The 25,980-nt window shown below is 36.0% G+C and overlaps 1 protein-coding gene across 1 annotated transcript; it reads right to left on the bottom strand.

Annotated features, from left to right (window-relative positions):
* Nucleotides 1-3,161: 3,161 nt before the first annotated feature.
* Nucleotides 3,162-24,547, bottom strand: LOC123587970 (arylamine N-acetyltransferase 1). The gene is made up of 2 exons (XM_045458102.1): nucleotides 24,462-24,547; nucleotides 3,162-4,127 (listed from the first exon to the last, which is right to left on the bottom strand). The coding sequence occupies exon 2, from the start codon at nucleotides 4,119-4,121 to the stop codon at nucleotides 3,249-3,251; it is 873 nt and encodes a 290-aa protein (XP_045314058.1). The 5' UTR covers nucleotides 4,122-4,127; nucleotides 24,462-24,547; the 3' UTR covers nucleotides 3,162-3,248.
* Nucleotides 24,548-25,980: the final 1,433 nt, after the last annotated feature.

Below are 25,980 nucleotides of genomic sequence, written 5' to 3'. Positions count from 1 at the left end.
TTTGCAAATGAGAATGTACATTCTGTTGTTGGATAGAATGTTTTATATATGTCTAAGTATATGTAGTTTAACATATGGTTCAATTGCAATGTATCTTTATTGATTCAGCTCAGAATCCATTTAACCCTTTACTTGCTTAGAGATGCAATTCCTTCCTGGCTCTGGAATATAATGGAGGAAACAGCAGGAAGAGTTTCAAAGTCTAAATCCATCACTAGCTTGTCTGTGACTTGTAGATTCCTGAATATAAAGTTCCTTTTTTGAATTTGCAAAATGGAGTTGAACCTAATTGTGTATACAATTCCTTCCTCTCTTCTTCATGTTTTCCATATTTGTATTAATACAACAAAGGTAAAAATATGTTGAGGAATTAAGAAAATTTATTGTTAAGCTATCCCTAGAGTAGGGCAATCTGCAAAGGCAAATCCATTTTATTGTTAAGGGGCTGGAGTCAGGCAAAAAATTGCTTTATGACTGGTCCCTTTCAAAACCACGATTCTTTCCGTTTTCCTCCATTAAACTAACTCTCATCCACTAGTTACCAAATGCATATGCCCATTTCTCCCTCAGTCTGTTGATAGTAGCATGTGAATGAGAACAGGGACTGGAGGCTGCACTGGTTGTTCACGTCATGCTTAAAGGCATGGGAAGAGGGGCTGGAAATGTATCTGAAATCACTTTCTAAGACCACATGCTGCAATGACAGCCACTTACACTGGATCTGTTTATTTTATTTTATTTTTTTAAATCTTTATTCATTTTTGAGAGATAGGCATAGCATGAGTGGGGAAGGGGCAGATAGAGAGGGAGACACAGAATCTGAAGCAGACTCTAGGATCTGAGCTGTCAGCACAGAGCCCAATGCAGGGCTCAAACTCATGAACTGTGAGATTATGACCTGAGCCGAAGTTGGGTGCCCAACTGACTAAGCCACCCAGGCACCCTATATGCTGGTTCCTTTTTAGTGGATTTCATCTTTTCAGTTCCTCTGTTCTCAGTGAAACATTGTGTTAGAACAACCTGCTTATGGTTTACAAGCCAACTCTATGACTTTGGAACTAATTATCCTGTTTGAATTACCTTTGTTTTTATTCCACTACCTTTTTCCTCCCTGCCCAAAACTAAATGTGACCCTTTTCCTGGCAAGATGTTCTTCATTCACATTCTCATCTCACCTCCCCCACCTCACAGGGCCCCATTGCAAGGTGGTGATACATTACAAACCCCAGAGTTCTTGCATGATTTTTTTGTCCTTATATCACACATCAAAAAAGTCTTTACCTCTTTCATCTCTGTCACATTCCTCTTTGTTATACCCTACTACCACCTAATACCAGGTCCTTATTTCTTCTCTGTCAGCTCATAAAAGGCCAGGGCTTCTTGGAAGTTTCTTTAGTCCCATTTATATAAGAAGACATTTTTTTCTTTTCTTTTTAAAAGCTTATTTGTTTTTGAGAGAGAGAGAGCGAGAGTGGGGTGAGGGGTAGAGAGAGAGGGATACACAGAATCTGAGACAGGCTCTAGGCTCTAAGCTGTCAGCACAGAGCCCCACGTGGGGCTCAAACTCACAACCTGTGAGATCATGACCTGAGCTGAAGTCAGTCGCTTAACAGAGTCACCCAGCCTCCCCTGAAGACCTTTCTTCTATGCCTGCTCTCTCCCTTCCTAGAATGCAACCATGATGAGTAGAGATGTATTAGCCATCTTGCATCTTTTTTTCCCCAGTTTTGTTGAGGCATAATTGACATAATATTGTGTAAGTTTAAGTCATACAATGTAATGGTTTCGTAAACATATATATTGTGAAATGTTTTAACAATAAGATTAGATAACACATCCTTTGCCTCACATAATCACCATTTTGTTGTTGGTATTGTTATGTTGCTGTTATGGTGAGAATATTATCTCTACTCATAGCAACTTAAAATACAATACCATTCTTAAAGGTCACCATGTTGTACAATCCTCAGAATATAACTGAGATTTCATCCTTTAAAAAAATTTTTTTTAATATTCATTTATTTTTGAAAGAGAGAGAGAGGGTATTTTTTTACCATTGTTCTTCTTTCCCAAGATTGATTTGGCTACTCAAAGTCTTTTATGGTTCCATACACTTTTTAGGATTGCTCCATTTTTGTGTAAAATGTCACTGAAATTTTGATAGTGATTGCATTGCCTCTATGGATAACCTTGAACGTGTGAATATTTTAACATTTAATATTCATTTATTTTTGAAAGAGAGAGAGAGAGAGAGTATTTTTTTTTACCTCTGTTCTTTCCCAAGATTGATTCGGCTACTCAAGGTCTTTTGTGGTTCCGTACACTTTTTAGGATTGTTCCATTTTTGTATAAAATGTCACTAAAATTTTGATAGTGATTGCATTGCCTCTATGGATAACCTTGAGCAGTATGAATATTTTAACAATGTTAATATTTGTGATCCATAACGTGGTTTATCTTTTTTTTAATTTGTGTCTTCTTTATTTTTTCATGTGTTTCTTTAATTATTTCATCACTGTCTTATAGTTTTTGAGTGTATAGATCTTTCACTCTTGTGGCTAAATTTATTCCTAAGTGTTTTATTGTTTTCTTGCTATTGTGAATTTCTTTTTCAGATATTCTGTTGTTAGTGTTTAAAAATGCAATTGGGGGTGCCTGAATGAAAGGAAAGCATCGGAGGAAAGCAAGAGCCTAAGGTAGTGACAACTTCTCATTGGCTGAATTGTGGTATCATTGGCTGATCTTGTTGAAGGGCAAGGAAAAATTCTTACTGTTGGAGTAAAGTAAGCTTCTTATTGCGAATGCAAGATACACATCTTGTTGGGGTCTGCAATTGATGAAAAGTGGTAGGGCGTATGAGCTCCCCATTCTGGCCTCCCAACTCTATTTTAAATGAAGTTTCTTTAATTTTCACAAACCAATATGGAAGATTTCCTAGCACAAATCACTATATTCACCCAAGAAAACCATAGGCCATCCTTAAAATACTTTTCTTATTAATTTTGAAAAGTTTCTGATTATATTTCTTTAAAATGTTATCTAACTATAAATCCTGATATTTTTAAGAGTGAAATTTTCTTTAATATAATGTGCAAACAATTGAGGAAATATGGTAATTGATAGTTGAAAAATTCGGTGATAAATACATAAACACTTATTAGTTTATTTTCTCTAATATGTTTAATATTTTGTATAACAAAAAGTTTCAGTACATGAAGTAATACTGAAGACTATTTTTACTCCTTACTCTAAATGGTAAAAAGTTGATCACCATGTTTGGGCACAAACTTTCTCTCTAAGGAAATATTAAATGTATTTTTCAGCTTTTGTTCTACTTCTTCTTCATTCAGGACCTTAAACTCTACCAAATCCATATTGTCCTTATAATTGAATTTCCTATAGGTAAGGGTGCAGCCCACTAAACAGTGAACCCCTTCAGATGTCTGCAAGGAACAGAATGACTTGCTTGTAAACACAGATGTTGGAGATGTCTGAAGGTATGTATTCACAGACTCAAAATCTTCAATTGTTCGAGGTTCAAGAGTAAAGGAGTATATTTTTCGGTATTTATTTTTTTCCAGGAGATCAGAATTAAGAAATTCTTCATTTGCAATGTACTGCTGTCTTCTGATTTGGTCCAGGTACCAGATTCCTCTCTCTTCTGTCAAGCGGAAGATGCAAGGCACTTGAAGCTGATCCTTTCCAGAAATTAACTCCAGAGGCTGCCACATCTGGTAAGAACGTCCAAATCCAGCATCCACTATGTAATTCTTACCCTCAGTAGTCACCTTCAGCAGGAGATGAATCATAGCATTACTATATTTGTTGGCTGCAGTACTGTACACATAACCCCCCAACATTGTGGTCTCATAACCAATTGTGGTCAGAACCCAGTACAGAAGATGATTGACCTGGAGACACCATCCACCACGGTTCCTCCGCACAACTTGCTCAAAAATGGCCTTCAAGCCCAATTCCATGGTTTCCCCACAATGGATGTTAAGGTTCTCAAAGGGAATGGCTCGGATCTGGTGCTGAAGAATGTTAGTTAATGTTTCCAAGTCCAATTTGTTCCTAGAATTCTTATAACCAATTCTTTCAAAATATGCTTCAATGTCCATGATCCCCTAAGGGAAAGAAAACAAAATAGAAACAAATATATTTCTTTTCCATTTGAGTTTCTTTTATTAGCTTAATTATAACATATTTTTAATATGTTTAATATGTTTATACAATCAGTATGATCCATAATCATAAGTCTTTTGTTTAGTGCTTTTATTGTATAAAAGTAGACTTAGAAACCCTGTAGGAAAACTATCATTTCATTCACATTTTGAACATTAAAAATTGGAAATTCAGAATAAGTGACGAGTGAAATTATAAACAGCTTACATGTGGTTTTCTTCATGATGAACAAAGCAAGGTTTGAATCAGTATCAAAACAGGATTTACAAATAATTCCCAATATAAACAGGAGAATTATTAAAGAAGTCCATTTTGTTCATGGTGCCTGACCCACTCACTTTCCCCTTTAGATAAAACCATAGTCAAAGTTTCCCACTCAAAGATTTACATTCATTTGTGCACTGATTTATTAATTCATTCAATATAGTTTCTGAATACCTACTATGTATTTGCTACTGATCTGCTGCTTGCTTGCCCACAGAAATATTACATTTTAGTAGGGATTGGGCTGACATAAATAGTAAATTAAATAAACCAATAAAATATTCAATTTCTTAGATTATGATAAGTGCTTTGTGGAAAACTAAAGCAAAGAAAGAATATACATTGTTCACTGAGAGAACTTTAATTTCAAATAAAGTCATCAAAGAAAGTTTCATTGTGATCTTAAGGATGTGAGAGAATGAACCATGTCCACATTGTGTGGACCACTTAGGCAGAAGAAACAGCAAAAAAAGTACACTTGCCTAGAATGTTCAGAGAACATGTAGAAAGCTACAGTGATTGAAGCAGAGTGAGAGGGAATGTGGATTGAAATGAGATCAGACAAGTGACATAAGTCTATAAACCATATCAGCCTTTTGGCCTTTAGTCTGAAGTGCAAAATCACTGTGAGAAGGACAGTAAGGGAAGGTTTCAGTTCAGCAACGTATACCATAATCATTTTGATATTTCTGGCTATTTTATGAAGAATAAGTTGTACATATTCAGCTGAACATTTAACCTAAGAAAGACCAATTTAAAGTACAAAGGCTCTAGGACCAGTGCTTTGCTCATGGATGGCATGTTATCCAAGTCGGGTCAGTGAGACTCTACTGAAGGAATTTTTCTGAAACCTAAGCAGATATATTCAGGGCTAAACACTGGTAGGATATTTTCTCAAAGCTACAAAGAAAACTTGCTGAAAAATAATATCAACAAAGAATTTATGGAGTTGAGAAAAGAAAAGCAGGAGAAAAGACAAGAAAGACATGAATAAAATCTTAAATTATCTCGACTTTCCACTAAGGTGAGCTAAAAAAAAAAAAGCCCTTATTTTGTTAAATCTCATGTAGAAAAGTTTTCTGTCCCCTGCTAGTGAAGAGCCCTAATCCCATGTAAGACACTACTTGTAACAGTGGTGCCTTACCATTGTTAATATAACATGGCCTGAAGTGACATGAAACAAAAGGCCCTGTCCCTAAGCTAGTGGTGATAAGCTATATGTTTCTATTTTCCTTGTCATTTCTTTTGTATTTTTTCTCTTTCTTCATCAACTCTTCTTTCCATTTTGTTACTGTTTCAAATTTCTGCATTCTTGGTGTCTGCAACTTTATTTTCTCCAAATAATTTCATTTCTTCTCATCTTAATTTGCATTGGTATCTTTTATCAACATGTACAAAAGCTCTAAAACTATCACTCAGAAACAGAGAACAACTGTAATTTAACCAGACCATCCCAAACCTTTCCTTATTTCTATATCCAGAAGCAGTGTTGAGTAAGGACAGGTGATGTGGAACAAAGGATATATGGTTTAGATATGCTTTATCTTAAAAGAAATTAGTCAATAGTTTCAAACTACTGAGACTCAAATTGCAATAGTTTTATACAGATATCAAGGCAAACCCTTTTTGCAATGTGGCACAACCTGAGATGTCATGGTACAAAGGCTTTAAGTTTAATAGTCATAAGTTTAGTATTTCTCTTTTCTCTCCTCATATCATTTCTTTCAGATTCTTTTATTTCTCTTGTTTTTGACTCAGCTAGCACCCCCTTTCTCTGTTCTTGATATCTGAAATATTGTTTTATTTAAATCTATTAGATCCATTACATTTCTTGTCATCTCAAAAACATCTTTTCCCAACAAGCTGTAATACTCTACCATGTAGGCACAGAGGAACAACTGGTATTTAGCCAGACCACCTCATACCCTCTCTGGCATCTAATCAATAATCTAAATGTATATATAAGGAACAGAGGTGAAGGTTAATTGAAAGGGAATCAAGTAGTTCATAGATTGGCCATTTGATTCTTGGTCCGACCATTATTACTTCTACTAGGAAATTATTTTATATAATTTTTGAATTGTCATAGTTTGTTTTCAAGTGTTTTGTTTTCCTTTTTCCCCTCTTTCTTTTTATACTCTTTTTAAGATATAATTTTTTTTGAGAGAGAGAGAGAGGATGAAAGTAAGAGGCAGAGAGAGAGAGAGTCCCAAAAGGGGCAGAGAGAAAGAGAGAGAGAGAAGCAGGGTTCATACAAAGTGGGGCTTATCTTTTACCTGAAGCATGGGTTGCATTCTACCTGAAGTGGGGCTTGTGTTCACCTCAATCAGGGCTTGAGCTCAATCGAACTCAACTGTGAGATCATGACCAGAGCCGAAGTCTGATGCTTAACGACTGAGCCACCCAGGTGCCCTTAAGATATAATTTTAAATTAGAATTTAGTAACTGTATGTCCACTAAAAAAAATCAGTTTCTATTAAGAGTCTCAATGCAAACATGTTGTAACTAAAAAAATACTTGAGTATTTTGTGACTAAACATAAGAAATTATGTGTAACTAAAGTGATTCAAAGCAAAATGCTGGGAAAGCATTTCACTGGGAAATAGTGAATATTTCTACTGGGAAAGTAAAAAGTAGTTGGAAGGGAAATATCGCATTGGAAACGCTATTAGCTTTATAAGTTGATTTGTAGCATCTCTGTGAAGTGATATACCCTTTGCTTCCAGCTTAAAGATAAATGTAAAACTCAAAGAAGACAAAATGAACATACTTATAGAGTGCTGAGAAGTTTCATAAAGGTACTTAATATCTTAGGCAAATTAGAAGGAGAATGATTTTTAGTTTCCATTCAGAATACTTAGAAATTTCTTATTTCTGGCCTTAACTCTAGAAATAACAGATAAGATAGTAAAATATATATTGTGATTTCCCTTGCAAACAAAAAGTAGTTTGGTGGACAGTGAATTTTTTAAAAAAAAATTCCTAAAAATGCAAAACAGAAAAAGAAAGGACTAAAAAGTGAATATCTGAATTATGTAGAAGACACTGTAGAAAGTATAGCCACAGGAAATGACAGCAGCACTGATGGAATTCTAGTCATGGACATTGTGGAAGCCAGAGGAGGCTCAGAAGCAACAAGATGATTGTCATGGGATCAGCAAGGAAGAGTAAAACATGTTTCATGCCCCTGATTACTACAAGATTTACCAAACACAAAAACACCAGTATGTAATGGTAGTACCTGGTCTTCCTTTAGGTCTAAAGTATATTTGGGGATATTGGCACAGAAAAATAAGGTAATGTTTTTAATGTATGGTGTCACCAGAAAAGAACTGCTTATATACAGAAGATTGGCCACCCAACTATCTTCTGTCATAATTCATTTCCACTGAAAAGATTGAAGAGTCAAGTCCCACCCCAACCAGACATCTCCCCAGTCATATTAAAGAAAGAGGGAGGGGAGCCTGGATGGATCAGTTGGTTAAATGTCTGACTCTTGATTTCAGCTCAGGTCATGATCTCATGGTTCATGTGTTTGAGACTTGCATTGGACTACACACTGACAGTGTAGAGCCTGCTTGAGATTCTCTCTCCCTCTCTCTCTCTCTCTTTCTCTCTGCCTTTCCCCCCCCCACACACTCCATCTCTAAATAAATAAACTTAAAAAAAAAAGAAACCAAGGGGGAGCCAGAGCCTCACATACATGAATATAATAAAAAGCAGAATGCAAATATACTGAGATTGGGATAAGAAGAAAAGGACATACTATGTAAAATACAAAGAAAGACCACCAGCTCAAGAAAAATATAAACTGAACAATGGAAATATTTTTTTCACAGGTACTTGGAATAATAGAACATTTAAAATGGACTTATAAAATAAAGCCAAAAAATGAGGTGCTAAAATAATACAGTATTATGGAACAAAAGATTTCAGGCCTTAGGGAATTAATGAAGAACAAAAACAAAGCTAACACATAATCAGTTATAAACAGAAAGGAACAATATAGATACAGCATGATTTCAACTTTCTTAAGTAGAAGAAAAACTTGATACTCAGATTACTACGAGTTAATAAAAAGATAAAGCCATTAAACAAGGAAAAGCTAGTATAAAAAGTAGTCAAGGATGATTCAACGTAAAGATAATTGGTGTTTCTGAAGAAAACTCAAAAATCATAATAGAAAGAGTGGGGCGCCTGGGTGGCTCAGTCTGTTAAGTTACCGACCCTTAATTTTGGCTCAGGTCATGATCTCCCAGTGCTGTAAGCACAGAACCTGTTTGAGATTCTGTCTCCCTCTCTCTTTGCCCCTCCGCTGCTTGTGCTCTCTCTCTCTCTGTCTCAAAAGTAAACTTTTAACAAATAGAGAAAGAGATGACATATTCCTGAAATGAAGCAAAAAAAAAAAAATAGATTTACAACACAAGAAAAACAAGATTTGGGAAAAGTCTGATTTAATGTATTCAGCACTGGAATATATTCTGATTAAATTGTTGAATATTCAAAATTTAACTATTCAAGCATCAGGCAGAGAAAGCAAACAATTTATAAGGCAGAAAAATAAGACTGGCATCAGAATACTTCACAGAAGTATCCAAATGTGAAGTAATTGAATTATGCTTACAAAGTACTGAATGGAAATGTGACCCTTAGATGATTATGTTAGTTTTTAATTTAATCATGAAGGCAACATAAATATAAAGGCAATCTCAAACATGAAAAAAAAACTTGAGAAATAAAACAATGACAACCTACCTTGACAAAATATTACCTCTACAGTGGTTAGTGAAGATGTAAATCAAAATGAGAAAAAAATAAGGAAGAGAGAGGCCAAAATAAAGGAGTGCTGTGCAGAATTGACTCCCTTTACTATAGAATAAAGAGTAGAAAATTTATGAGAATTATAGCTGAAGTAATTTAAGAACATTAAAAAATGTGACTCAATGAAACCCTTTAAACCTATTGGCCTCCCACACAGGTACAAAGGGATGAAGAACAGAGCATGTTTAGTGTATGTACTTAGGCACATGGGATTTGTGAGGATTCAGAACTAAGGACAGTGTGGGGAGAATACTGCCTGTAAGCCACTCAAATCACCTCAGATCTCTTTTACCATTTTGCTGTGCTTGGCCTAGCTTTGTGTTTTTTTTTAATGTATTTAAATTCAAGTTAGTAGTATTGGTTTCAGGAGCAGAACCCAAGGATTCATCACTCACGTATAACACCCAGCTGCTCATCCCACCAAGTGCCCTCCTTAATGCTCGTCACCCATTTAGTCCATCCCCCACACCCATCTCCCCTCCAGTAACCCTGTTTGTATTTAAGAGTCTGTTACGGTTTGCCTCCCTTTCTGTTTTTATCTTATTTTTCCTTCTCTTCCCCTAAGTTTTCTGTTATGTTTCTTAAATTCCACATGAGTGAAATCATATATTTTTCCTTATCTGACTTATTTTGCTTAGCATAATACACTCTAGTTCAATCCATGTTGTTGCAAATGGCAAGATTTCATTCTTTGTGATCACCAAGTAGTATTCCATTGTATATATACACCACATTTTTAAATCCATTCATCAGTCGATGAACATTTGGGCTATTGTTGATAGCACTGCTATAAACGGAGTACCTGTGCCCCTTCAAATCATCATTTTTGTATCCTTTGGATAGATACCTAGTAGTGCAATTGCTGGGTCATAGGGTAATTCTATTTTTAATTTTTTGAAGAACCTCCATACTATTTTCCATGGTGGCTGCACCAGTTTGCATTACCACCAACAGTGCAAAAAGGTTTCCACATACTTGCCAACATCTGTTGTTTCCTGAATTTTAAATTCTAGCTACTTTAAATTTTAGCGACTTAAGTCGCATTGATGGTTATTTTGGAGAGCTGTATGAAGAAGGTAAGATATACAGAATGAGGCCAACACTAAAGGGCTTTGAATATCAGATAAAAGACACTTGTTTTTTTCTGTAGATAAAATGGATGGTTTTTTTTTTGAATGATCAATATTAAGTGGTTGAATGGACTGCTGTGATTTATCCTTAAGTGACTTATCCTTAAGTGACATGTTATTTCAATTACAATTTACCATTTTGAATGTACACCTGGAGAGAATGTTGGTATGTAGAATTTACTGTCTAGTTTCCAGTCTCTAGAATCTCTGTATTTTACATGTGCATCAGTGGTTTTATTTTTTTTGTTGTTGTTAAGGAAACCCTTATTGTCTCCTAAAAGGAAGTTACAAGCAAGAGCCTTAAAAAAAATTTAAATAGATTTATCCAGGGAGAGATCTCATGGGGTGGTTCCCTACCACTCAAGACAATGAGTAGCACAAATAAATTATTGATTCAGATGGAATCGTTTGTAACTACTGTCTAAAGTGAGATGAACCAAAGGGAACCACACCAAGACACATTGTAACTAACATGTCAACAGTTGAAGTTAAAGAGAAAATCTCAAAAGCAGGAAGAGAAAAAAAAGCTAGTTATGTACAAGGGAACCTCAATAAGACTAGCAGATTTTTCAGTAGAAACTTTTTTCTATTTTTCAGTAGAAATTTTGTAGGCCAGAGAGAATGGCCCAATATATTCAAATGTCTGGTAGAGTTATGACTTAGAATTGAAGGAGAGATAAGAATGTACTCAGACAAGTAAAAGTTAAAGGAGTTCATCAATACCCAACAAGCCTTGCAAGCAATGTTAAGAAAACTTCCTTAAGCAAAAAAGAAAAAGCCGTATCTAAATAAGAAAATTATGAAAGAAAAAATTTCCCTGATAAACATATAGTAAAGATAGTGGATCAGCCATTTATATAGCTAGTATGTAATCTAAAAAACAAAAGTAACAAAATCACCCAGAGTCACAATAATTAGTAAAATCAAATAATAACAAAATTAAATAATAATAATAATAACAACAATAAAATAATACCATGTAAAATAACATCAAAAACATAAAATGTGGGGGGTAGTAAAAGTGTACTTTTAGGATGCAGTTGAACTTAAGTGATCCTCAACTTAAAGTAGTCTGCTATGTACATAGGATGTTACATATAAACCTCATGGTAACCACAAATCAAATGTCTATACACAAGAGAAATAAAAGTAAACAACGCTAGGGAAAGCCACAAACTTATTAGAAAAGATATCAAGAGGAAAAGAAAAGAACAAAGAAATAGAAAAACAAACAGAAAACAACAAAAAAAAGGCTATAAGCACATACTTATCAATAACTACTTTAAATGTAAAAGAACAGAATGCTCCAATTAAAATACACAGATTGGCTAAATGAATAAAAATAACAAGACACAGACATATGCTGCGTACAAGAGACTCACTTGATTTAAAAAAAAAACACACACACACAATAGCCAAATTATGGAAAGAGCCTAAATGTCCATCAACTGATGAATGGATAAAGAAATTGTGGTTTATATACACAATGGAGTACTACATGGCAATGAGAAAGAACGAAAAATGGCCGTTTGTAGCAACGTGGATGGAACTGGAGAGTGTGATGCTAAGTGAAATAAGCCACACAGAGAAAGACAGATACCATATGTTTTCACTCTTATGTGGATCCTGAGAAACTTAACAGAATCCCATGGGGGAGGGGAAGGAAAAAAAAAAAGAGGTTAGAGTGGGAGAGAGCCAAAGCATAAGAGACTCTTAAAAACTGAGAACAAACTGAGGGTTGATGGGGGGGTGGGAGGGAGGGTAGGGTGGGTGATGGGTATTGAGGAGGCACCTTTTGGGATGAGCAGTGGGTGTTGTATGGAAAACAATTTGACAATAAATTTCATATATTAAAAAAAAATAAGTGTTTTGGTAATTTAAAAAATAATCAAAGACAAGAAAAATGCCCATTTTTAAGCTTCTAAAACTTAAATCAAGAAACCCATGGCTCATCTGGCTTTGGTGAGGTGCAATGCTGGCTAAACTGAGAGCTAAGACACAGTTCTACTCTAGAGAAACCACAGCCTCTATTCATAGTGACTATTAATTAGATTAAAAGACTGAATAACCTCAAACAGTAAAGCACCAAAATTGGTCTCAGTTACTCAAATCTAAAACAACAGTCATATTCACCATAGAAATCTAGGGCAACTAGGGCATTAACAAACTCTAACGTGCTTTCCAGTTTTAAAACAAAAGAATGATGTATAATATGGAGGAAGCACTGACCTGGAGCATGTGAAACCACCATTAACAAGATGTCTTTCTCCCCTATGCTATGAGAATCGGGTTACAAGTTTGCAAAAGCAATTCAGTTGCATAGGTGCTTAGTTACAGCATGTCTCAAGCCCAAGGTAATAAAATGCTGAATACAGTAGAAAGCTTTTCTCCCATAAGGAGCATAGTCCACATAAGGATTGGAAATATCTAAATTGAAAAGACTCCAAGGCTGAATTGCAATAGACAAAGTTTACCTAGAACATTATTCCATTAAAAGCAATATGCCAGAAAATTTTTTTTTTCATTTTAGGGTTAAGACTCTTTCATATTAACTTCAAGCAATTTATCTATCTTAGTACTAAATAAAAAGGAGCAGATCATCTTTTGAGGTTATAAAATGCTTATGAAGATAAACATCTGACACAAAGGATTAAATCCCTGTAAATATCCAAAAGATTCCAATATATGTGAAATCAGTCTAAGATTACTTCATATGTAGTGTTGCTTTTATCTTTCCTGCAATGTTAACCCTTCAAATGAGTTTTTCACTTTTCCCTCAGGTCAGGAGTACAGAACTGCATGCAGTGGGAACTCAACTACTTCCTTTTGTATTTGCCTCATTAGTCAGTCCATTATTATTACTACACACTCCATTTGAAGATAAGGAATTAGGCGCAGAGTATTTACCTAGTGCTTCATGTAATCTGTGGTGAAGCCAGACTTTCTTCCCAATAGCATCAAAATATTTCGGCTCTGTGAATGACAGAGAAAATAATGTATGAGACCAAAACATATGATATTGTGACCTACCAAAAGGGGGGTTGGTGAGCCAACATTAACAAGTAAAATTACTCTGAAACCTTTCATGAAAAGTGTTCCTCTCATACACTGTGGGTGGAAAACTGGCCTGACAAGATTTCCTCTAGCATTTATTGTAGTTTTTGATATTAAACAAGAAAGACACTATGACATTTCTGAGCTCACCAACATCAACTTTCACAGGTAAACTGTAAGAATTGCAGAGTGAGAGGGTGTAAAGAGCATAACTATGCACATAGTTTCTGATAAATGTCAGTCCACTGCTCTAACTAAAGAGACTTTGAATGATGTGAGTTTTGAAGGCAATATTTTGCAATCACTCCCATAAAACTGTGTGTTATAAGTTTATGAGAACAAAATCTTATTTAAAATGAAGCATAGCCAAAGCATAAGAGACTCTTAAAAACTGAGAACAAACTGAGGGTTGATGGGGGGTGGGAGGGAGGGGAGGGTGGGTGATGGGTATTGAGGAGGGCACCTTTTGGGATGAGCACTTGGTGTTGTATGGAAACCAATTTGACAATAAATTTCATATATTGAAAAAAAATAAAATTAAAAAAATTAAAAAAACACACACAAAAAGACTAAAAGTAATGGGACATAAAAAGATATTTTGTGAATGGAAACAGAAAGAAAGCTGGCGCAGCAATCCGTATATGAGACAAAATAGACATTAAAGCAAAGATTGTAATGAGACCAGAAAAAGGCATTACATAACAATAAAGGGATCAACACAACAAGTGGATATAACGCTTACATATATAACACTGTTAGGTACACCTGACATAGCAGCACCTAAATACAGAAAGCAATACTAACATACAGAAAGTGAGAAACTGACAGTAATAGGATAATAGATTTTAACATTCCACTAACATCAATAAATAGATCATCCAGAGAGAAAATCAATAAGAAATGTCACCTTAAATGACCTATTAGACCAGAAAACTTAATAGATACTGATAGTAACAAGAGATGAAGAAAGGCATTATATCACAGTTTAGAGGTCTAGCTATCAAGAAGATCTAACAATTGTAAATATTTATGCCCCCAACTTGGAAAAACCCAAACAATAAATCAATTAATAACAAACATAAACTCCTTGATAACAATACCATAATGGTAGAAGACTTTTTAAAACAAAAATATTTATGCTTAAGAGAGAGAGTGCTCACACACACATGAGTGGGGAAGGGGCAGAAAAAGCAGGAGACAGAGGATCCAAAGTGTGCTCTGTGCTGACAGCAGAGACCTGTATGCGGAACTTGCACTCATGAACTGTGAGATCATGACCTGAGTCAAAATCAGATGCTCAACTGAATGAGCCACCCAGGTGCCCCAGGAGGAGACTGTAATATGCCGATTACAGCAAGGGACAAATAATTTAAGCAGAAAATGAACAATGAAACAAAGGCTTTGAATGGCACCCTGGATGAGATGGACTTAACAGATATATTCAGAATATTTAATCCTAAAACAGCAAAATACACATTCTTCCCGAGTGCACCTGGAACATTCTTCAGAATAGATCACATATAGGATCAGAAATCAGGCCTCAACAGGTATAAAAAGATCAAGATCAAACCATGCATATTTTCATATCACAATGTTATGAAACTTGAAGCCAACAACAAGAAAAAATTTGGAAAGTCCTCAAATACATGGAGGTTAAAGAACATCCTACTAAAGAATAAATGGGTTAGCCAGGAGATTAAAGAAGAAATTTTTAAAAATACATGGAGACAAATGAAAATGAAAACATGACAGTCCATACCCTCTGGGATGCAGTACGTTGAACTCTGGTCTATCTCAAGTAACAACAAAAAAGTCCCAAATATACAGCCTAACCTTACACCTAAAAGAGCTAGAAAAGGAACAGCAAATAAAGCCTAAAGCCAACAGAAAAGGGAAATAATAAAGATTTGAGCAGAAATAAACAATATAGAAACAACAAAAAAACAGAACAAATAAATGAATCCAAGACCTGGTTCTTTGAAAGAATTGACAAAGTTGACAATCCCCTAGCTAGACTTATCAAAAAGAAAAGAGAAAGACTCAGACAAAATCACAAATGAAAGAGGAGAGATCACAACCAACACCACAGAAATACAATTATAAGAGAACACTATGAAAAATCATATGCCAACAAACTAGGCAATTTGGAAGAAATGGACAAATTCCTAGAAATGCACAAACAACCAAAACCGAAACAGGAAGAAATATAAAATTTAAATGGACTCCTAACCAGCAAAGAAATTGAATCAAAATTCTCCAACAAACAAGTGTCTTGGCAAGATGTCTTCCCAGAGGAATTCTACCAGACTTTTAAAGAAAAGTTAATACCTATTCTCAAACTGTTCCAAAAGCTAGAAATAGAAGGAAAGCTTCCAAACTCATTCTCTGAAGCCAGCATTACCTTGATTCTAAAACCAAACAAGGACTCCACTGAAAAGAATTACAGACAAACATCCTGGTCTTTTGCATCTGAAACTAGATGCAAAAATTCTCAGCAATATACTAGCAAAATGAACTCAACAGTACATTAAAGAATGATCGACTGGCATTTATTCTGGGCTTCAGGGTTGGTGTATCACATTGACTGATTTGTGAGTATGTAACCAACCTTGCAGCTAAGAAAATTGGACAGTGACATGCAGAAAAATGAAACTGGACCACTTTCTTACATCATACACAAAAATGAACTCAAAATGGATAAAAGACCTAAATATGAGACAGGAAACCATCAAAATCCTACAGGAGAAAACATGCAGCAATCTCTTTGACCTCAACCTCAGCAACTTCTCACTAGACATGACTCTGGAACCTGGGAAATAAAACACAAAAGTGAACTATTGAGACCTCATCAAGATGAAAACTCCTGCACAACAAAGGAAACAACCAACAGAACTAAAAGACAACCAATGGAATGGGAGAAGATATTTGCAAATGACATATCGGATAAAGGATTAGTACCCAATATCTATAAAGAATTTATCAAACTAAACACCCAGAAACACAAATAATCCACTAAACAAATGGGAGGAAGACATGAATAGACACCTTTCCATGCAAGACCTACAGATGGCCAACAACACATGAAAAATGCTCAACATCACTTATCAGGGAAATACAAATCAAAACTACAATGAGATACTACCTCACACCTGTCAGAATGACTAAAATTAACAACTCAGGAAACAAAAGACGTTGGTGAGGATGCAGAGAAAGGGGAACTCTTTTGCACTGTTGGCGGGAATGTAAACTGGCCCATCTGCTCTGGAAAACAGTGTGGAAGTTCCTCAAAAAATTAAAAATAGAACTACCCTGTGACCCAGCAAATGCACTACAAGGTATTTATCCAAAGGATACAAAAATGCTGATTCAAAGGGGCACATGCAGTCCAATGTTTATGGCAATGCTATCAATAATAGCCAAATTATGGGTAAGAGCCCAAATGTCCATCTACTGATGAATGGTTAGAGATGTAGTATATATATACAATGGAATATTGCTTGGCGATGAAAAAGAATGAAATTTTGTCATTTGCTGCAACACGTAGGGAACTAGAGTATATTATGCTACATGATATACTTCAGTCAGAGAAAGAAACATCATATGATTTCACTCATGTGGAATTTAAGAAACAAAACACATGAACAAAGGGAAGGAAAGGAAAAATAAGGAAAAAACAGAGAGGGAAGCAAACCATAAGTGGCTCTTAAATGTAGAGAACTGAGGGTTGCTGGAAGAGAGATTGGTGGGAGGGTGAGCTAAATGGGTGATGGGCATTAAGGAGGGCACTTGTTGGGATGAGCACTGGGTGTTATATATAAGTAATGAACCACTGGGTTCTACTCCTGAAGCCAAGACTTCACTGTATGTTAACTAACTTGCATTTAAATAAATAAAAAAATATAGATAGCACATGTCATCAAAAACAGCAGAATACATATTTTTTTCAAGTGCACATGGAACATTCTCAAAGATAGATTACATTTTAGGCTACAAACAGTAATTAATTTAAGAAGACCGAAATCATATCAACCTTCTTTTCAGACCACAACAGTTTGAAATTAGAAGTCAATTACAAGGAGAAAACTGGAATAAGCACATACCCGTGAGACTAAACAATATGATACTAAACAACCAATAGGTCAACAAAGAAATCAGAGGAAATCAAAATTTAACTCAAAACAAATGAAAATGGAAACACTATGGTTCAAAACCTCTGGGATGCAGCAAAAATAGTTCCAAAAGGGAAATTTACAGCAATATGGGCCTATCCCAAGAAATAAACAAAAATACTGAAATAGTCAAACCTTATACCTGAAGTAACTAGAAAAAGAACAAAGTTTAAAGTTAGTACAAGGAAGGAAATAATAAAGATCAGAGTAAAAATAAATAGAAACTAAAAAAAAACATAAAAAAAGATTTGTGAAACTAAGAGTTGGTTCTTTGAAAAGATAAAAAAAATTGACAAACCTTTAGCCAGACATCTCAAGAAAAAAGAAAGACCCAAATAAGTAAAATCAGAAATGGGAGAGAAGTTATAACTGATAATACAGAAATACAAAGAATAATGATAGACTATGTGAAAAATTACAACAATTACCTGCCAACAAATGGGACAATCTGGAAGAAATGGATAAATGTCTAGAAACTATCTTCCAAGACAGAATTAGGAAGAAACAGAAGATCTGAATAGACATTACTATTAATGAAATTGAATCAATAATAAAAAACAAAAACAAACAAATCAACCAACCAAACACCAAACTCCAAGCAAACAAAAGCCCACATGTCTTAAAAGATAAATTCTACCAAACATTTAAAGAAGAGTTAATACCTATCCTGGTGAATATATTTCAAAATAATTAAGAGGAATGCTTCCAAAATCATTTAAGAAGGCCAATATTACACTCATACCCAAACCACAGAAAGACACCACACACACACACACACACACACACACACACTCACACACACACACACACACACACACACACACACACACAATTTCAGGCCAATATTCCTGATGAACACAAATGCAAAAATCCTAAAAAATTTAGCAAACCAAATTCAACAATATATTAAAAGGATCGTACACCATGATCAAATGGGATTTATTCTAGAGATGCAATAACATTCACAAATGAACAACAGCAATACATCATATTAGCAAAAAGAAGTGTTAAAAAATTGGTCATCTTAATAGATACAGAAAAAAGCATTTTATAAAATTCAATATATCATTTATGGTAAAACCTCTCAACAGAGTGGGTATGGAAGAAACATACTTCAACATAATAAAGGCTATAATATGCAAAACAACAGCCAACATCATAATCGACAGTGAAAAGATGAAAGTTTTTCCTCTAAGATCAAGAATAAGATGAATGCCCACTATTGCCACTATTATTCAACATAGTATTGGAAGTTCTAGCCACAACATCAGAAAAGAAAAGAAATAAAAAATCAAAGTGGAAATAACAAGTAAAATTATCACTATTTGCAGAAAACATGATACTTTATATAGAAAACTCTAAAGATTCCACCTAAAAAACTATTAGAAGTAATAAATGAAATCAGTAAAGTTGTAGGATACCAAATTAATACACATACACCTGTGGCAATTCAGTCAGGTCTTGGACATAAGTAACTGATAAGAGGTTAATATACAGAATATGTAAAGAACTCACAAGCTCATTATCAAGAACAAATGAACAAACAATCCAATTAGAAAATGTGCAGAGGACCTGAATATGAATAGACATTTTTCCAAAGAAGACATAAGGATCATCAACAGATGCATGAAAACACTCAATATCACTAGTCATCAGGGAAATGTAGATAAAAACAATTAGATTTCACCTCACACCTGTTAGAATGGCTAAAATCAAAACCACAAGAAAGACGAAGTGTTGCCAAGGAAATAGGAAAAAGAAACCTCATGCACCATTGGTCAGAATGCAAGCTGGTGAAGCCACTGTGAAAAACAGTGAGGTTTTGAGGTTTCTCAAAGAATTTAAAATAGAATTACCATGTGGTCCAGTAATTCCACTACTAGGTATTTACCCAAAGAAAACAGAAACACTAATTGAAAAGATATATGCACTCTTATGTTTCCAACAGCATTGTTTAAAATAACCACATGCAAAAAAAAAATGATACTGGACTGCTTTCTTACATCACATACAAAAATAAACTCAAAATGACTTAAATGTGAGACCCCAGACTATGAAACTGATACAAGAAAGCATACACAGCTCTTAGACATTGGTTTGCACATGTTTTTTTAGATCTTTTTAGGCATGGACAACAAAAGCAAAAATAAGTAAGTGGGACTACATCAGACTAAAAAGCTTTCAACAGGAAAGAAACGTACCAACAAAACTAAAATGCAACCTACTGAATAGGAGAAGATACTTACAAAAGATATAATTGATAAGGGGTTAAAATACAAAATATAAAATTAACTCAAAAGATATGAAAAACAAACAATCCAGTTAAAAAATAGGCAGAGGACCTCACCAACTTAATTTTACCCATTCTGACAGGTATGAAGCAATATCTCATTGTGGTTTTGATTTGTATTTCCCTGATGATGAGTGATGAGCATTTTTCATGTGTTGTTGGCCATCTGTAGGTCTTGTATGGAAGAGTGTCTATTCATGGATCTTCCTCCCATTTGTTTAGTCGATTATTTTGGGGGGGGGGTTAGTTTGATAAATTCTTTATAGATTTTGGATACTAACCCTTTATCTAATATGTCATTTTCATATCTTCTTTCATTCCATTGGTTGTTTTTAGTTTTGTTGATTGTTTCCATTGCTGTGCAGAAGCTTTTTATCTTGATGAAGTCCCAGTAGTTGATTTTTGCTTTTGCTTCCCTTGCCTCTGGAGAAAGGGGAACACTCTTAACTGTTGGTGGGAATGAAAACTGGTGCAGCCACTCTGGAAAACAGTATGGAGTTTCCTCAAAAAAGTTAAAAAAAGAACTACCCTTGGGGTGCCTGAGTAGCTCAGTTGGTTAAGCTTCCAACTTTCGCCCAGGTCATGATCTCATTGATCATGAGTTCGAGCCCTATGTCTGGCTCTGTGCTGACAGCCAAGATCCTGGAGCCTGCTTCAGATTCTGTGTCTCCCTTTCTCTCTGTCCCTCCCCAACTCTCACTCTGTCTCTGTCTCTCAAAAATAAACATTAAAAAAAAACAGAACTACAACCCAGCAATTGCACTAAGTATTTACCCAAAAGATATAAAATAACTGACTCAAAGGGGCTTATGCACCCCAAAGTTTATAGCGGCATTATCAACAACAGGATATTATGGAAAAGCCCAAATGTCCATTGACTGATAAATGGATACAGAAGTTGTGGCACATATACAAACACACACATACACACACACTAGAATATTTCTCAGCCACCAAAAAGAATTAAATCTTGTCATTTGCAACGAGACAGAAGAGCTAGAGTGTATTATACTAAGTAAAATAAGCCAGTTATAGAAATACACATACCACATGATTTCACTCATATGTAGACTTTAAGAAACAAAACAGATGAACATAGGAGAAGTGGAAAAAAAGAGGTAGAGGGCAGCAAATTAACTGTAGAGAACAAACTGAGCACTGATGGAGGGAGATGAGAGGGGGATGGGATAAATGGGTGATGGGTATTAAGGATGGCGCTTGCTGTGATGAGCACTAGGTGTTATAGGTAAGTAGTGAACCAATGAATTCTTAAAACCAATTTGCCATGTTAACTAACTAGAGTTTAAAAACTGGAAATAAAAAAATAGGCAGAGCACCTGAAGACATGTTTCCAAAGAAGACATACAGATGGCCAACAGATACATGAAAGGATGCTTAGCATCACTAATCACCAGGGAAATAGAAATCAAAACCTCAATGATACATCTATCACCTCACACTGTTGGAATGGCTAGTATCAAAAAAGAAATAGCAAGTGTTTGGGTGACTGGCTGACTCAGTAGAACATATGACTTTTGATCTTGGGATCATGAATTGAAGCCCCACATTGGGCAAGGAGCTTACTTAAAAAGAAAAAAACACAAATAGCAAATATATGTGAGGATGTGGAGAATAGAGAATCCTTGTGTGCTGTTGGTGGGAATTTAAATTGGTACATTCACTATGGAAGACAGTATGATGGTTCTTCAAAAAATTAATAATAGAACTACCATGCAATCCAGCGATGTGATTTCTAGGTATTTAACTTATGAAAATGAAACATTAATTCAAAAAAATATATGCCCCCTAAGTTCATTGCAGGATTACTTCCAATAGTCAAAATATAGAAGGAATCTAAGTGTCCATTGATGGAGGAATGGATCAAGAAGATACGGTAAGTATATATAATGGAATACCACTAAGCCATAAAAAAATAAAATCTTGCCATTTGTAACAACATGGACAGACCTACAGGGTCTTATGCTAAGTGAAATGAGTCAGACAGAGAAAGACAACTACTGTATACTTTCACTTATATGTGTAATCTATAAAACAAAACAAACAAGAGAAACAGACTCATAGATACAAGGCTAATCTGCTGGTTTCTCAGAGAGGAGAAGTGTGGAGGGATGGGCTAAAGAGAAGGGGATTAAAATACCAACTTTCAGTTATAAAATAAGTAAGACATGGGAATACAATATACAATGTAGGGAATATGGTTAATAACATGCAATGATTTTACAGTGACAGATAGTGAAATTATTGGTGATAACTTCACAATGTATATAAATACTGAATCATTATGTTGTATGCCTGAAACATATAAAATTCGACATCAATTACTTCAGTAAAAAAGAAAATAATAAAAATAAAAACTCCGCAGGTAAATTCAAAGTGCAATCAAAGCTGAAAATTACTGTCCAGCGACAGAATTCTCACTCTTCCCCTACTAGCTACATAACCTCAGAAAAACCTCTTGTCACCCTGTGCCTCAGAGTATTCCCATAAATTAGAATTACAAGATGACAGTTTGATATTACTTTACTAAGCTGTAGACAGGACAACATGGCTTATTACATGGAAAAGAACTACAACAGTTTTGTTGTGGGCTGAATGTTTGCACCTCTCCAATACGATAGTATTAAGAAATAGAGGGAGCCTTGGAAGAAAACTAGGGTTTGAAGTTGGAAGCTTCATGAATGAGATTTGTGCCTTTAGAAGTCACAAGACACTTTGCTTTCTTCCTACCTCATTTTTGTCTTGGAAGATAGACCAAGAAATCAGTCCTCTGGACTGAGGAAGTAGAGTCCTACAGCAAGGGGAAGTAGGATGTCAATACACACATAAACTGTACAAATCAGAAGTGGGCTTCCCAGTCTCCAGAACTCTAAGAAAGAGTTGCTTAAGCAAAACACTTCATTCCTTTTTATGAATTAGTAATATTCCATAGTATAAATAGATGATTTTTGTTTACTTCTTCATTCCTTGATGAGAATTTGGGTTGTGTCCACTTTTAGCTATTATGAATTGCACAACTATGAACATTTGTGTTCAAGTACATTTTTCAGTATCTGTTCTCAAGTCTTTTGGATAGGTAGCTAGGAATAGAAATGCCGAGTTGAATAAAATAATTTTAAGGAGTCCTCCTGAATAACTTTTCTTTCTATGTGCTTTTGTTTTCTTTTCCTCCTCCCTTCCCTTCCTTTCCTTTCCCTTCCCATCTTATCCATCCCATCTTATTTTGGCTCTGAGGCCCACCCCAACGACACTACAACCCAGCCCACTCCCAGAGGCAAGTGACCAGCCCACTAATGTTCCAGATGGAAAAGGAGAAGTTTCCAGGCAAGCTATGTCCACAGACCATCCTTGAACTGTGCACTGAAAAGCCCCACCCAAGAGAAACAGTTGGTAAGGCTAAAGACAGTTGGAATCAGCCCCAGGAAGCAGGAAGTTCTGAGAGTTTTGTTTTATTTTGTTTTTGCCCTCCTCAGGAGAAGCAGAAATTCAGATCTGAAGGTAAAATCTGCCTTTGTTTAAAGTTGGCTCTGAACTTTTTAAGCCTATAAAGGAAAAAAAAATAGGTCTCTGAACAAGATGCAGCTAAATAGTTGACAGCTAACTTCCTTTGGATTGGGAGAGGGTGGGGTCAGCTGTTTTGTGACTGAGAAACTGAAATGAGAGCCCTGGGGAAGGGAAAGAGCAATTTATTTAAAAAGTGCCAACGGGCATGCTGTTTTTGTGAGAATCATGGCAGAACATGGGAGCAATGTCCAGGGTGGAGAGCCCATTGGACCCCTTCCTCCTGGGGTGGTCTGCCTCAGCAGGTTCCTCTCTCCTATGGAATTCTGTACATCTGTGCTCAGGGAGTGGCATCCTCCATCTGCCAACAGTGAAGGAGTTGATACTTGTCAGTTATGGCTCCTGGCACCCTCCCCACTAAGCCTCTTTTCAGTACGATAAAACTTGTGGGAATTCCTTTAAATATTGCAGACAGTGCAACCCAGCCTCCCTGGGCATTTGAGATTATTAGAGAATTTCTGATCAGCTAATGCAGGAGAAACAGGAAATATGGACTTGCTGCCTGCAGGACTAACTGGGCCCTTTGGGACACAGCCAGTTGGGGACAGAGGAGGTGGACACCACTGCTTCAATCATCCAAGAGGGAAATTCAGCTCCCTGAAACACTCATTATACACATTAGCTGTCTTTTAACACACTTCTCTAATCCACACAATCCTTTTAAGTAAGTTCTCTTATTACTTCCATTTTACTGATGAACAAACTGACTTTTAGAGATGTAGAGTGACCTAAATCCTCACAGCTAAGATGTGGTGTGGCTTTGACCATAACCCAGACAGTTTGAATCAAGGGCCTGTGACCTTATATGCTGTATTGTAGTTATAGCATAAGAATGTAAAGTATGTGTTAGCCAAACTTCCTGAACCACCTTGGGACCTAAAATTCAGGCAAATGTAGTATCTAGTCCTCTGGATTCAACATTTAAGATAGGAATAAGCCCCAATTTCAAAGCACAGACAAGTCACTTACCGAGTTCTACTAGGACTCTCAACCAGGAAGCAGGCTGCCTGCCTTCTGTCCTCCCACTTCCAGCACCAGTACAGGAAGTGCCCTCCCTGGCCTTACAAACTGCTCCGCCCTCAAAGTTGAGTTAGAATCACCTAGAGATCTCTGGGAAATGTAGTTGTGCTTGTGCACCTCTGATTCAAATCTATTCATTGAAAGAGTGGAGAGCTGTATTATCTGATGAGCCCTGGCCAAAAGCTGTGAGGGGTAGGTATTACATTGTATTTAACACAGGTCCTGCTTTTACAGAGCCCAAAGCCAGATGTCCTATGTGTAATGTGGAAGGTGAGGGTTTTGATGGGGTCCAGGAAAAGCAGAGGAGGCAGAAGAGGGGTGTTTTAAATCCTCAGGTTTTGACACCCTTTCTTCATCAAGTTCTGTGAGACCCCTCAGTTTCTATTTTTCTTTCTCCCATTCTCCATCTTCAGTCCCATTTGCCACTGCACCCAAAGCCACTGTGTAGTGTGTCTGAAATGTGTCCACATATGTGGTATGAGTGTGACATATGTAATGCGGTTTGTTTTCTGCTTGTGTTTTAAGTTTACCTTAATGGTATAGGTCTATAACTTTTGCTGTTTCCCATGCATTTCCCTCTACACTATCTTTTAAAGCCTATCTGCATGACCCAGTTGTTGTCTTGTGTTCTCTCTTTGATACTAATGGTCTAGTTCATGCATCCGGTGTCATGCTGCACAAAATTGGGACTCTTTACCTGAGGTTTTCTCTTGTCCTCTCCTGAGCAGGCTAGATGGACCTAGATGGGTGCAATTTAATGTACCTCGGACCATCACTCAGCACAGCATGATGGGAACAAGGAGATAAATACCCTTGTGTTCTACCCACTTGGATGGCATTACTCTGAGGCATGGACAACACTGTCTCCCAGTGTTCTCCAGTGGCATTAAGCTCTCTTTGTCCATAGAGGCAACCTGTCATAATGTATCCTTTATTTATTCTCACACTGCCCCTGCCTCACTTTCCCACTCCTACACTGGTGCTTCCTTAAATCACCACCCAAATAAGCTACTTGAATGCAAATTTACATCTCAGGGTCCAGTTTTAGAAGAAACCAACCTAAGACCATTTAGCTGACTAGACCAACTGGTGACGGACACTTGGGTTGCCTCCAACTCTTCATTACTACAAACACTGCTATGATGAGTACTTTTCCTGTAGATGGACATGAGAACTTTGCTTTGATATACATCAGCAATGAAATGTGCTGGGGACAGGACATATGTGTACTTAATTTCACTGATAATTATCATCCTTCTGAGTAGAAAAATTCCCATTTCCCTCATATCATGATTGACACTATATGTTAGCAGCATTCAGATGTCTGCCAATTGTATATGCCTAAGGTGATAGGTTAGTGTTGCTTTAATTTACACATCGAAATTACTAGTGGGTTTCAGAAGTTTTTCATATTCCTATTGACCCTTCAAAGTTTTCTGTTTATGAATTAAATGCAAGGTATTGACGA

Source organism: Leopardus geoffroyi, chromosome B1 (genome assembly GCF_018350155.1).
Source record: "Leopardus geoffroyi isolate Oge1 chromosome B1, O.geoffroyi_Oge1_pat1.0, whole genome shotgun sequence".
Lineage (NCBI taxonomy): Eukaryota > Metazoa > Chordata > Mammalia > Carnivora > Felidae > Leopardus > Leopardus geoffroyi.
This window is presented reverse-complemented; position numbering and strand designations above follow the sequence as displayed.

What these genes read in the sequence shown, in the direction of transcription:
- LOC123587970 (XM_045458102.1), bottom strand. Translation starts at nt 4,121, where the DNA reads ATGGACATTGAAGCATATTTTGAAAGAATTGGTTATAAGAATTCTAGG.